General features: G+C 39.2%; 1 protein-coding gene across 7 annotated transcripts; it reads left to right on the top strand.

Annotated features, from left to right (window-relative positions):
• The first annotated feature begins 394 nt into the window (after nt 1–394).
• LOC140837356 (uncharacterized) lies at nt 395–4,027 on the top strand. 7 transcript variants are annotated; one of them, XM_073203492.1, is made up of 4 exons: nt 395–531; nt 1,424–1,489; nt 2,077–2,128; nt 2,759–4,027. In XM_073203492.1, exon 4 carries the CDS (start codon nt 2,760–2,762, stop codon nt 4,008–4,010), a length of 1,251 nt encoding a protein of 416 aa, XP_073059593.1. In that variant the 5' UTR covers nt 395–531; nt 1,424–1,489; nt 2,077–2,128; nt 2,759; the 3' UTR covers nt 4,011–4,027. The 7 variants fall into 7 exon arrangements, with proteins under 7 accessions (XP_073059593.1, XP_073059588.1, XP_073059591.1 ...); XM_073203487.1 differs by having other exon boundaries at nt 2,077–4,027; XM_073203490.1 differs by having other exon boundaries at nt 2,074–4,027.
• The last annotated feature ends 10,981 nt before the right edge of the window (nt 4,028–15,008 follow it).

Here is a 15,008-nt window from a genome sequence, read left to right as displayed (position 1 = left end):
GCAAATTCATCATGCCCGAGTGAGATAGGATAAAATGCAAATATTTACTCTAAAATGAACAGAATGTGATTGAAATAACCGATGCACAATGCAAAACACACACAGACTAATGCAATAAAACACGTAAAAACGACACATATCAATTAGAAATAATTATTTTAAAGTGCTAAATTAAAATAATTACGCCAAATAATTATACTTGTGTGTTAAAAATATGTATTTGAAAATATCGGAATTATAGACGATATTAAATGCATATCGGAATTTAATAGAGCGCGAGAGTTGTAATTTTCGGATCGGGTCACATTCTAGCATTTGGGCTTAATCATTAAATTCATGTATATAGATATGTTTTTAGTAGGAAGCCCGTTTCTCCCAAGCCCAACCCATTTCCTCCTTTAACCTTCTCGTTTCTTCTCTTGGCATCTAATCTGTTTTCTTTTCCAGCCTTCATTCTTGCGTATTTTGTGTACTTTAGGGCTTGATGATCTCATTTCCAACTCTATTTCAGTTCAAAGGAAGCTTTTGAAGGTAATCCCTAAACCTAGGTTTTAAAAGTTTGTCCATGGAAGAAGTTGGTTGCTGTTTTTTCGAGTTGCAAGTTTTTGGGTTCTGTTTTTTTGGGTTTTTGGTGTGTTGTGCTCTGAGATTCTTGACTTGTGGTTCATAAAGAACTTATAGCTCTATGTCTAAGCTTTCTATAGCCAATGACGAAATTGAATTCCAATTAAAAACGGATTTGATATGATTTTTTAACCAAACTGTGTCAAAATGGAAGTATGTGTTGGAGCTGTGCAGAGTAGCTTCTGTAATTAGAGTTTATGACTTTTTTTCTCTCGGATTTTGGACTTGTTATCCAAAAGAGAGTTGTAGATCTATGCGTTGTCTTCGTATTGATATAAGATTCGTTAAAATCCATTAAGAATTGAGGTCGTTATGCTGTATTTTTCCGGAACTGCTCAGTACAGACTTCTGTCCACGAAGTGTGCATGTAGTAGCGCCTTCTTGTTAATTCTGGGATTATTCTGTTAGGATTCTGGAAATGGTTTCTTCCAGGAAAACTTAGATATTTGAGTTGTTGTTCATCTCCAATTGGCGGATATTGATTTGAGTCAATGATGAGTTAGATATGAATTTTATACTTCTAAGTGTCGAAACTAAATCTGTCACAGACCTTGCATCTCATGGTTGCTGGTTTTGGGCGTTTTTTCAGTGTTGAGATGATTGAATTTCATGTTGATGTCTTCTGATGAAATATGGCATTTTGAGTTAGCATTCCAGCCATGTATGATAAGTATGTTTTGGTTAAGTTTTGGTTGAGTTATGGCCTTACAACCGAGTTTAGGTCCAAGCTGGAATTAGTAAAATTGTTTTTGGATAAGAGTTGAATATTTATTTGATGGTAATTAATTATTTGCCACAGGTTTTAGTAGCCATGAAGCACCGAGGAGTTTATAAACTATTGTGGTAATTTAATTTGAAGGTTAAGGTACGGATGGATAGATTCTTTACAGCGTCTATAACGACGTGTAATTAAATTGATGTGATTTTATGAAAACCACGTGTTTATGTGCTCTTTGTGCTGTTTGGGTGTATTTTAGGATTATTCCTCAATTTTTTAATAAATGTGAGTTTTTAAATATATTGGAATAATCTGTGAATTCATATGCATTGTTGAGCACGCATTCATATCGAGCCATGACTCCGTTGTTTCCGAGATTTATGTTTACTCTTGGATGAGTTATTTAGACATCAGAGCCGAGGGCGTTAAAGCGTCACACCTCTAATGACTAGCGTAAGGGCCGAGCAGTTCTGCAGACTGACACCCCTGACGCAGATGTGCAGGGCCGAGGGCGTATTTGACACGTCACACCCCTGGCAAATGTGGCCACAGTTATTACTATCGTTTCTTTGGATCCAGTTTGATACCCGAGATTATTGGTACCATACATGCATTGCATTGCATTGATTTTATTACATGTCATTTATTTATGCTGTAATTTATTTGATCTTCGCACTGGGGTTTGACCCCTATCCCTCGGGGCTGTTGTGGTTTGTTTTGGGATTCCATAGCAGGTTATACAGGTGGTTCTGATGCAGCTGGCGGAGCGTCTGCCAGTGGATCCCAGTGAGTCGGTTTGAGTTGGGAGTCCCTAGATATACTATTTACATTGAGTCATTTGCCGAGGAGATGCCTCGTGTATTTGTATGATTGTATTTTGAGTGTTGGATATTATTTGGTGTGATCGATCCTAGCTGGCTCTATGTGCAATTAGTATTTTGTTTGTTTTATTGGACTCTATTTTCGAGTATAAATGTTTTGTTGTGTTGTTTTGGAATTTTTGGTATGTCCTATTTACGGGGAGGTCATGCCGAAATTTCTGTAGGCCCAAAATGGAAAATTTTTACTCGTTTTCGCTGTTTACGCTAATAAATCCTGTTGTTTGATAATTAAAAATTAATCAGGAGCACGGGCCCTCACAGTTGGTATCAGAGCGTAACTGGGGTATGCTCGAATTAGAGTCTAGGACACTCGAGTTTAGACACAAATAAATTGATTGCGTATTTGATTTACTACTTGCTCTTTATTTGATTTGCATGCTATGATTATTTAACTTAGCTTAGATAGAGCTGGTAGTGAAGTAAGTTTGACGCTTCGTTTATTTGTACCTAGTGGAGTAAATTTTAAATTTCCTTGAACCCCTTCAGTGCTTACTATTATTTTTTCTGCTTGTGGATTAATCCTCGTGTCTTGTAGAATGGCATTGGGAGGAAGAGGCAGAAAAGGAAAAGAAGTTATCCAAGAGTCTGAAGCTCAGAACATAGGGAATACTGAGGGTATTCACAGAGGTAGACGTGGCCGCCCTAGAGGAAGGGCAAATCAAAATGTGAATATAGAGGTAGAGGTAGAGCAGGAGCCACCAATTCGTTCGGAAAGGCAGGTTGCAAGAAATGTTGAAGTGGATCGCGAAGTTCAGCAGCTGACCCAAAGAATGAGAGAAATGGAGTTAGTGATTGCTAAATTCCAAAATATGCGTCCTCCAAAATTCTTTGGAAATGAAGGTGGTGAAAAAGCAACGGCATGGCTGAAGAGTATGAATTATTTATTTAATTTGGTGGAGTACACTCCAGAACTGAGACTCAAGTTAGATTTTTACCAACTCAAAGATCGAGCACAACTGTGGTGGGAAGCCACAGAGGAAGCAATCCGAGAATCTGGTCAGATAATTTCATGGGAGGTATTCCGTACTCATTTTATTCAACAATACTCGCCTCCATCTTATTATTCTTCTAAGGAAGCCGAGTTCAATCAGTTAGTTCAGGGAAATATGTCAGTGGGAGAGTACGCCTCTCAATTTTCTACTCTACTAGCTTATGTACCTCATGTATCAAATAGTGATCGATCCAAGCTTTCGCGCTTCATGCAAGGACTGAATCGGGCGATACATACGTTGGTTATGACTGGAGCACCAACTACTTATGCAGAAGCGGTAGAGAAGCAAAGAATATTGAGGCTAGTTTGCTTTGGGGAGGATCACAACAGGTTCCATCTTTTACTTCCCAAGGGTCCGGGAGTAGCATTCAGATGCCAGTGGGCATACCTCCTTATCAGCTTCCACAGTCAAACCAGCCACCGAAGCATCAGAAATTCAGAGCTAAAGGAAAGCAGTTTAAGAAGAAGTCTTACAGTAGTTCATCTAGTTCAGGCAGTTCTCGTGGAGGAAGACCTAGTGGTTACGTTTGAGATTCTTGTGGGAGATGTGGATGTAGGCATCCTACTACCCAGTGCACAGGAGTTCAAGGAGACTGCCATACATGTGGATTACCGGGACATTATGCAAGAGTTTGTCCTAATGCGGGAAGACAGCAGTATCAGCCCTCACAGTTTAGCCAGTTTCCACGAGCCCCAGTGCCTAGACCATCTACTCCACAGCCTAGCTACCAACAACCGAGAGGATCTGCTCAGCAGTACTTTCCAGGACCTCAACAGGCTAGGGTGCATGCTTTGACACAAGACCGGGCTCATGAGACGCCCGGAGGGGTCATTGCAGGCATATGCTTTATTTTTTATCATTCTGCACGTATATTGATAGACCCGGGAGCATCTTATTCATTTATGTCTGCTGCATTTATCGATGAGCATGAGATAGCTACTACCTTGTTGTTGGATACAGTGTCTATGTCTACCCATGCTGGTGTGTATTTGATGTCTCGTGAGATAGTTCTGAACTGTGTGATTAGATTTGATGATAACCTTATGATAACTAATCTAATCAAATTATCTATGTCTGACTTTGATTGTATTTTGGGAATGGATACTTTGTCGAATTATCGAGCCACCGTTGATTGTTTCCATGGAGTTGTCAGACTTAGACCTTATTATGGCGATAAGTGGAACTTTTATGGTAATGATTCTCAGTCACGCATTCCATTAGTGTCAGCAATGGAAATGTTTAGACTATTATCGGCAGGGAATGAAGGATTCGTGATTTATGCAGTTGATGTCACCCAGGAAGAAATGTTTAAAGTTTCAGATATTCCTGTGGTAAAGGATTTTCCTGATGTATTTCCTGATGAAATTCCTGGTTTTCCGCCTCAAAGGGAAATAGATTTCAGTATTGAGTTAATGTCAGGGACGAATCCAATTTCTAGAGCACTGTATCGTTTGGCTCTAGTGGAGTTGACAGAACTCAAGGAACAATTACAATACTTATTGGAGAAAGGTTATATTAGACCAAGTATGTCACCTTGGGAAGCTCCAGTATTGTTTGTAATGAAGAAAGACGGGACGATGAGGATGTGTATTGATTACCGACAGTTGAATAAAGCTACAGTGAAGAATAAATATCCACTCCCGCGTATCGATGACTTGTTTGATCAGTTGCAGGGTACTTCTGTGTATTCCAAGATCGATCTTCGTTCTGGATATCATCAGCTTAGAGTTAGAGAAGAATATGTTCCTAAAACTGCATTTCGGACACGTTATGGGCATTATGAATTCTTAGTCATGCCTTTTGTGTTGACTAATGCTCCAGCGGTTTTCATGGATTTGATGAACCGTGTTTTTCGAGAATTTTTAGACAAATTTGTTATTGTCTTCATCGATAACATTTTGATTTATTCAAAAACAAAGAAGGAGCATCGAGAACATTTGAGACTAGTCCTCCAAACACTCAGAGCAGCACAATTATATGCTAAATTTTCTAAGTGTGAATTTTGGTTGGAGAGAGTAGTATTTTTGGGTCATGTTATATCTGCTCAAGGAGTTTCAGTGGATCCCAGTAAAGTCGAAGCTGTTATTAATTGGCCAACACCAACAAATGTTTCTGAGATTCACAGCTTTCTGGGATTAGCAGGGTATTATAGGCGTTTTATTGAAAGATTTTCCGTTATTGCAAGGCCTATGACTCAATTAACGAAAAAAGATCGACGTTTTGCGTGGACTACAGAATGTGAATCAAGTTTTCAGACTTTGAAGGAAAAGTTGACAACAGCTCCAGTGTTGGCTTTACCTTTAGGCTCAGGTGGATTTGTTGTGTGTACAGATGCTTCTCTGAATGGATTGGGATGTGTTTTAATGCAACATGGGCGAGTGATTGCATATGAATCTCGACAGTTGAAGCCACATGAGACTCGATATCCAGTTCATGATTTAGAATTGGCTGACATTGTGTTTGCGTTAAAAATATGGCGTCATTATCTGTACGGTGAACAATTTGTAATTTATTCTGATCACAAGAGTCTCAAATATCTTTTCACACAGTCCGACTTGAATATGAGGCAATGTCGATGGATGGAGTTGCTTAAAGACTTTGATTGTGAGATTCAATATCAACTAGTGCGAATGAATCTAGTTGCAGATGCACTTAGCAGGAAATCTCAAAACGCTATGCTGACATCTCTGAATATTTCTAAAGTCCACGAGCATTTGGGAACATCAAGATGGACTTATCAAACAAGTGGAGATTACTTTATAGTTTCATCTATCAAAGTCGAGCCACAGATAATATCAAGTATTAAAGCAGCGCAGAAAACTGATCTGCATATTCATAGATTGAAAGAATTGGATCAAACAGATCAATTAGATAAGTTCAACGTTGCCTCAGATGGTAGTTTGCGCTTTAATGGGAGACTTGTGGTTCCTAATTTGATAGATCTGAAAGAAGCTATACTACATTAAGCACATTGTAGTCGACATAGCATTCATCCAGGAAATCGAAAGATGTATCATACTTTGAGAGCTCATTATTGGTGGGAAGGTATGAAAAAAGAAATTTCAGATTTCGTGGCTAAATGTTTAACTTGCCAACACGTTAAAGCTGAACGAATGAGACCTGGCAGTATGTTAAATAGTTTGGAAGTACCACAGTGGAATTGGGAGCACATTGCTATGGATTTCGTGATACACCTACCTCGTTCTAATCGTGGTTGTGATGCAATTTGGGTGATTGTTGATAGATTGTCTAAATCAGCCCATTTTATTCCATATGACCATACTTGTGCTTACAAGAAAATGGCGAAATTGTATATTGATCATGTGGTGAGATTGCATGGTGTGCCAATAACCATAGTATCAGACCGCGATCCAAGGTTTACTTCAAAATTTTAGAGTAGTTTGCAATCAGCTTTGGGTTCAAAGTTGGCCATGAGCACTGCTTATCATCCCCAAACAGATGGTCAGTCAGAAAGAACCATCCAGACTCTAGAGGATATGTTACGAGCAGTTGTAATGGATTTCAGGTGTGGTTGGCAAGAATCATTGTCTCTAGTCGAATTCTCTTACAACAATAGTTTTCAGACAACGATCGGTATGGCACCATTTGAAGCTTTATATGGCAGAAAGTGCAGATCTCCAATTTGTTGGGAAGATGTAGGAGAACGACAGATGTCTAAACCAGAGTTTGTACAAGAAATGAAAGATGAAGTTGAATTGATCAGAAAAAGAACGAAAGAAGCCCAGGATCGTCCAGCAAGTTATGATAATAAAAGGCGTCGGCCTTTAGAGTTCCAGGTTGGTGATTATGTTTTCTTGAAAGTATCACCGTTTCGTGGTACTATGAGATTTGGACGTAAAGGGAAGTTAGCTCCACGTTATATTGGTTCGTATGGGATTGTTGAGAGGATTGGCACTTTGGCTTATCGTTTGGACTTGCCGCAGAGTTTGTCTGCGATACACGATGTGTTTCATGTATCGATGCTGCGGAAGTACGAGCCAGATACATCTCATGTTTTGAGTACCGAGGATGTGGAGTTAGATAGTTCTCTAAGTTATGTTGAGCATCCGGTTCAAATTCTTGATCGCAAAGAGAAGAAACTCAGGAACAAGACGATTCCTTTGGTTTTGGTGCAGTGGAGTAGACATGGGATAGAAGAAGCTACATGGGAGTTAGAGGCTCGAATGCGTCAAGAGTGGCCTCACTTGTTTGAAAATATGATGAATAAATCTATGTACTCAGATTTTCCTATGTATTATCAGTGGTAAATGTTTTAACCACTTTGTGTACTAGTGTTTTGTATGTTAGATTTCGAGGTCGAAATCTTTTATTAGGAGGGAAGAATGTGAGAACCCTAATTTAATTATTCAGTATTTGGCAAGAATTAGAAATAATTATTTTAAAGTGCTAAATTAAAATAATTACGCCAAATAATTATACTTGTGTGTTAAAAATATGTATTTGAAAATATCGGAATTATAGACGATATTAAAATGCATATCGGAATTTAATAGCACGCGAGAGTTGTAATTTTTGGATCGGGTCACATTCTAGCATTTGGGCTTAATCATTAAATTCATGTATATAGATATGTTTTTAGTAGGAAGCCCGTTTCTCCCAAGCCCAACCCATTTCCTCATTTAACCTTCTCGTTTCTTCTCGTTTCTTCTCTTGGCATCTAATCTGTTTTCTTTTCCAGCCTTCATTCTTGCGTATTTTGTGTACTTTAGGGCTTGATGATCTCATTTCCAACTCTATTTCAGTTCAAAGGAAGCTTTTGAAGGTAATCCCTAAGCCTAGGTTTTAAAAGTTTGTCCATGGAAGAAGTTGGTTGCTGTTTTTTCGAGTTGCAGGTTTTTGGGTTCTGTTTTTTGGGTTTTTGGTGTGTTGTGCTCTAAGATTCTTAACTTGTGGTTCATAAAGAACTTATAGCTCTATGTCTAACTTTCTGTAGCCACTGAAGAAATGGAATTCCAATTAAAAACGGATTTGATATGATTTTTTTACCAAACTGTGTCAAAAATGGAAGTCTGTGATGGAGCTGTGCAGAGTAGCTTATGTAATTCGAGTTTATGAAATTTATGCTCTCGGATTTTGGACTTTTGATCCGAAAGAGAGTTGCATATCTATGCGTTGTCTTCGTATTGATATAAGATTCGTTAAAATCCATTAAGAATTGAGGGAGTTATGATGTTTTGGCCGGAACTGCTCAGTACAGACTTCTGTCCACGAAGTGTGCATGTAGTAGCGTCTTCTTGTTAATTCTGGGATTATTCTGTTAGGATTCTGGAAATGGTTTCTTCTAGGAAAACTTAGATATTTGAGTTTTCTTTCATCTCCAATTGGCGGATATTGATTTGAGTCAATGATGAGTTAGATATGAATTTTATACTTCTAAGTGTCGAAACTAAATCTGTCACAGACCTTGCATCTCATGGTTGCTGGTTTTGGGCGTTTTTCAGTGTTGAGATGATTGAATTTCATATTGATGTCTTCTGATGAAATATGGCATTTTGAGTTAGGATTCCAGCCATGTATGATAAGTATGTTTTGGTTAAGTTTTGGTTGAGTTATGGCCTTACAACCGAGCATATGTCCAAGCTGGAATTAGTAAAATTGTTTTTGGCTAAGAGTTGAATATTTATTTGATGGTAATTAATTATTTGCCACAGGTTTTTGCAGCCAGGAAGCACCGAGGAGTTTATAAACTATTGTGGTAAATTAATTTGAAGGTTAAGGTACGGATTGATCGATTCTTTACAGCGTCTATAACGACGTGTAATTAAATTGATGTGATTTTATGAAAACCACGTGTTTATGTGCTCTTTGTGCTGTTTGGGTGTATTTTAGGATTATTCCTCATTTTTTTAATAAATGTGAGTTTTTAAATATATTGGAATAATCTGTGAATTCATATGCATTGTTGAGCATGCATTCTGTAAGGCTCGAGATTATTAATTTTCATTGACGTATGACTCGGAGGATATGAGAATGCATGTCATAAGATGAAAGTACAAAATATTTCATGTGTGAGAGGCCGCACCCGCGCTTAGAACAAGAGTGCACCCGCGGTCATAAATTATGGAATTTTGAATGTGCTGCCGAAGCCACACCGCACCTGCGGTGTATGGACAGAAAGTTGGCCATTTTATTCGTAGCATCACCGCACCCGCGATGCAGAAAGACCGCACCCGCGGTGACAAGACCGCACCCGCGGTCTTGCAGGGACCGTACCCGCGGTCGTCACTTTTGAAAAATGTAATGCCCGAGAATTTAATTACCGTAATCTGAAATGAATTGAGTATGATTACCGTAATTGATAATTAATCTGGAATGATTATTGAAGTAATTGAGATAATTATAGACGGAACGGATCGGACCAGAACACATAAGAAAGGTGTAAATTATGTGTGCAAATTTATGTGTTGGCGCACAGGCGCGATCAAGAGTGGCGCATATGCGCGAGAATCACAGGAAGGTTGGCGCACATGCGCGCATATGCGCGACACCTCCAGAAGTCTTGGCGCATATGGGCGAGAAATGTGGCGCATATGCGCCACATTTCATATGCGCGGGTACTGTTCGCCGAGACCAGTAGGTCTCGCGCATATGCGCGGGTTATGTCGCGCATATGCGCGAGAGGTTTTGTGGCACATCTTGAGAAAGACACGTATCCATTATGCATGCAATATATATATATAAGTGTACAATTGATTCTTACTCAGCAACTTCAGAAGAAAGAAACGAGAGTTATTCTCCAAATTCTATCGAAGCTTCAAATTGTGATTTAGCAAGATTTGAGTATACGATTTTAAATCCGGCTTCAGTACCGTGTTCCTAGTGACGACAGCTACAATTGGACGTAAGTTTTTATTACGTTTAGACATGTTTTGAATTTATGATATTGTCAGAATTGAATATGAATCAGATATGGTGTTTCTGCTACCGTAGACATTATAGAATTGAAGTCAGATTAAAGAACAGACTGTTTCTGTAATTGTTATGATTTTTGAAACATATTGACTGAGATCCTATATTAGAATTGTGCTACTATTCAGAGTATGAATTATGTTGACACAGATTATGAATTCCAGTATTATATTTGTGATGTTCAGATTGACGGGGTTATTCAGATTGTATTGGTATGCCGTCGAAACATCAGTTGATTTAGATTAATCAGATTTCGATATGATTCAGATTGTATTGTGATATCGATGATATGAATCAGATTATATCTTGTTCAGATATTGATCAGATTGTATACTGAGTTGGGTATTGATCAGAACAGATTGTATATTGAGTTATTCACTGATACAGCGTATTCGATATTGTCATTTCAGATTCGAGATGGACAGATTTGAATACAGGACTTCGTCTTTATCAGACGGGGACGACAAAGGTATAATTCATGTGATATTCGGGAAGAAACAACTCAATCGAGATCATCCTTGAGTTGCCCAATAAATCACATACTATATTCTTGTTTATGTTTTATCTAATAATGCTTGGTTTACTGATTGTATTCATGCATTAAGATAGGAAAGTCTGAGAGATCATCCAGACTTCTAGATGTTCGGCGATATCACAGCTTAGGGGAAGATCACCGCCCCTATTGTAGATGTGGATACAGATCAGGCCGAAGTCTAGGAATAAGACATACCGTCACCCCGATTGGGAGGGTAGGTGATAGATCGTCTTATTCACAACGGGATCCCTAGAGTTATAGATTGAGTCGATTCTAGATATGATTTGATTAGGACTGCATGCCTACATGGATGTGGCTCCTAGATCATGGGACCCATCGTTATTGCTTTCAGTTGTGCTAGCATGTTTTTATGATTTAGATGGTTTATATGCATGTTTATCTGATTTGAGTTGCATGCTTAATTTCATAGATTATGAAATATATTGTGTTTCTACATGACGGCATGTTTTATGAATTAGTTTATTTATATACATGCTTACCATGTTTTATACTGGGATTTATTCTCACCGGAGTTATCCGGCTGTTGTCTTGTTTTGTATGTGTGCATGACAACAGGTGGGGAAGGATCGGGGTCAAGATGAGAAAGAGGCTGGACTAGATAGCGTGGTGATTCCGGACTTACTGTAGACTTGGTTTTATTACTTGAATTTTTGTAGTTGAACCTTAGATCAGATTGTAGTATTTTAATACTGGAATGTATTTTTATCCAGACATGTATAGTATTTAGATTCCATTACCTTCCGCATTTACATTTTTAAAAAAAAAAATTTTAGACCCTGTTTTATCTGAATTGATAATTAAATCCCAAATATGATTAAGAAGATGATTAGCGTCCGGGTCCCCACAAAAAATAAAAATCATGCCGAAGCATGAGCGCACCTGCGGTGCTGCATGCGAGAAGTCCACCCCTTCTTCTTAACGTGACACATGGCATGGTATATATATGGAATGGTGCTGATTCGTGTTTTCTTCAATTCCAGCACAGAGAACCGATACTTTCTCTAAGAATCCTCAAGTTTTCTTCAAGGTTTGAGGTAAGATATCTCAAGATTTAGCTACCCGAATTTAGTTCCGATATCGGTTTTGAATTCCTTGCATCACAGGCTAGAAAAGGGTGTAAGTTTCCTTCAATTACAACATGTTTTGATTCATATGTGTTGGGAGTATTAGGATTTGAGTTAAGAAATATGTTCTTATGATTACAAGGATTGTAGATTTGAAACCGGGACGAAGAATTGATATCGAACTCAATTGTTATGATTTTCAGCATATTCATGATTGAGCATGTTCAGATTTTAGAATTTGGAATGTACTATGATGATGATTTTGAGTGAGATTGATGAATATCTGATATATGTTAAGAGTTGATCATGTTATGTTGAGAATTGAGTGATCGGTATTGAGAAATTACGTCGTTATACCGCCGAATTATATCAAAATCAATTACTGAATTGTATATTGAGTTAGGAATTGATAGAAGACATATCAACATTGTCATTTCAGATTTGGATTGACAGATTCGATACCAACTTGAGACTTCGATTCCTTCCTACGACACGAAAGGTATAATGCATGTTTTGTGTGGGGAGATACAACTCAAATGAGATCACATTTGAGTTTCCCAACCAAAATCACATACTAGATTTATGGTTTACCTTGAATTGTGATTGTGATTTGTTTATAGACTTGTATTCAAATCTTTTGAGATGATTATGCATTATTTACAGATTGTTGTGCATTGCATTTAAGATAGGGAGTCTTGACAGATCCGTCAAACTTCTAGATGTTCGGTGATATCACAGCTTAGGGGAAGATCATTCTCCTATTGTAGATGTGGATACAGATCAGGCCGAAGTCTAGGAATAAGACATACCGTCACCCCGATTGGGAGGGTAGGTGATAGATTGTCTTATTCACACCGGGATCCCTAGAGTTCTAGTCGAGTCGAGTCCAGACATGGTTGATTCGCATTGCATTGCATGTTTATATGGATGACATTCATTAAAGCATGTTTCATGTTTAGATTGATATATGCATGTACACATGTTTATACTGGGATTGTTCTCACCGGAGTTTCCGGCTGTTGTTATGTCTGTATGTGTGCATAACAACAGGTGGGCAGGATCTGGGTCGAGACAGAGATGAGATTGATATAGCGTGGAGACTACGGGCGCAGCAGAGGACTAGTGGTTTTAGTAGACTTGGACTATTTGTATTTGCCTTACTGTATTAAACACTAGTCGGATGGATGTACTAGAACAAGATATGTTTGTATGTTTGTAAATTAAATAAAGACGTTACATTTGTATATGCAACATTAGAATGAATGTTGAAAAGAGAAAAATTTGACCCACTTTTTATATTAATGATCCATTTAATCCCAAAGAGAAGAGTTAGAGCCCGGGTCCCCACAACAGGTGGTATCAGAGCGATAGGTTCTGTAGACTGAGATAGAGTAGCATGAGCGGGGTAGATCGAGTTTTCTTCCTTGCTTTATGATGTGCTAGCATGATTTATTGCATTCATTATTGCATGTTGTATGATTATCTGACTTGTATTACAGCATGTGTTAGTAAAGACTGAATCAGAACCGATTCTGGATCAGAGGTAAATGATCAGAGGAGGGCTGAGACAGTTGTATAGATGATATACTAATTTGTTGAATAGCAGATACATGCCTCCTAAAAGAGCAGCAGTGCCTCTACGACCCACAGCACCAGAACAGGGTAGTACATCCGGGGATCCAATGGACGTTACGGCTACACCCATGGAGACTCTGTTAAAACGATTCCAGTCCTTCAGACCACCTACCTTAAGGGGTACAGAAAACGCCATAGAATGTGAAAGCTGGTTGGAAGATATCGAGATGTTATTCGAGTCTCTAGAATACAGTGATGAGAAAAGAGTGAAACTCATTGCCCATCAACTGCAAGACGTGGCTAAGAATTGGTGGTTGAATATCAAAAGAGCATTGGAACAGCGTGGCACGGAGATTACATGGAAAGTGTTCAAGACAGAGTTCTACCAGCGATTCTTTCCTATATCCTACCGTAAAGATAAAGGCGCTGAGTTTGCAAACTTAAGGCAAGGGCAACTGAACATCGAAGAGTACGTTGGTAAATTTTCTTCCTTGCTTCGATTTGCACCTCACGTTTCAGGTAATGATGAGGCCGTGGCAGATCAGTTTATAAATGGCTTAAATCCCGATATCTTTACGTTGCTAAATACTGGAAGACCCAACAATTTCACTGAGGCATTGAACCGTGCTAAAGGAGCAGAAGCAGGATTGCTTAGGCAACGGAGTGCTCCATATGTTGCTCCGAGTCCAAGACCACCACTACCTCCAGCAGAACCTCCTCCTAGATTCGATACCGGTGGTAGTAGCAGCGGGCGGAAGGATCAGTTGAAAGCGAAAGGGAAGCAGTTCAAAAGACCTGGGAGCAGTTCGTCGAGCTCCAGTGGATCCAGACAGAGTGGTTTTAATCAGAGTACTAGGTACACGGGTGTATATTGCAGTTCTTGTGGTGGCAGGCTTGCCACAGAGCAGTGTCAGGGTGTAGGGGGCAGATGTAACATATGTAGGCAACAGGGGCATTTCGCCAAAGTGTGTCCCCAGAGAAGCTCACAGAGATTTCAATGTGCAGGGTCATCTGCATCCGTAGCTCAGCCTGAGAGGCATGCTTCATCTGTTCACTCCTTTCAGCCACCACAGACACAGACGCAGCCCAGAGGCAGAGGTAGCCAGACCGTGAGCCAACCTCCTCGACAACAGGCTCAGGTTTTTGCATTGACAGAGGAACAAGCACAGGATGCCCCAGATGATGTCATAGCAGGTAACTGTTCCCTTTTCGGTTATCCTGCTTATATATTGATAGATACCGGTGCATCGCATACATTCATCTCAGAACGATTTGCATTATTGCATTCCTTGCCTGTCGAGTCAATGTCGGATGTAGTGTATATTATTTCTCCGTTGGGAAGTGGTTTGATAGCTGTGACTACGGTTAGGCATTGCATCTTACAATTTGAGGGTCATGAAATTGATCTAGATTGCATAGTACTTGGGTTAGATGATTTTGATTGTATTGTTGGGATTGACATGTTAACTAAGTACAGAGCCACCGTGGATTGTTTCCACAAGATTGTCAGATTCAGACCCGAAATGACAGAAGAGTGAAAGTTCTACGGTAAGGGTTCCAGATCTCGGATTCCCTTGATTTCGGCTTTGACTATGAATAGATTGTTGCAGAAAGGCGCGGATGGTTTCCTTGTGTATGCTGTAGATGTACAGAAATCGAGCCCGGCAT

The sequence above is a fragment of the Primulina eburnea genome, chromosome 7, assembly GCF_022965805.1.
Source record: "Primulina eburnea isolate SZY01 chromosome 7, ASM2296580v1, whole genome shotgun sequence".
Lineage (NCBI taxonomy): Eukaryota > Viridiplantae > Streptophyta > Magnoliopsida > Lamiales > Gesneriaceae > Primulina > Primulina eburnea.
The sequence above is the reverse complement of the archived record's forward strand: the minus strand, read 5'-3'. Positions and strand labels throughout refer to the sequence as shown.

Coding starts and splice junctions, on each gene's coding strand:
- LOC140837356 (XM_073203491.1), top strand. CDS start 2,760: ATGGCATTGGGAGGAAGAGGCAGAAAAGGAAAAGAAGTTATCCAAGAG.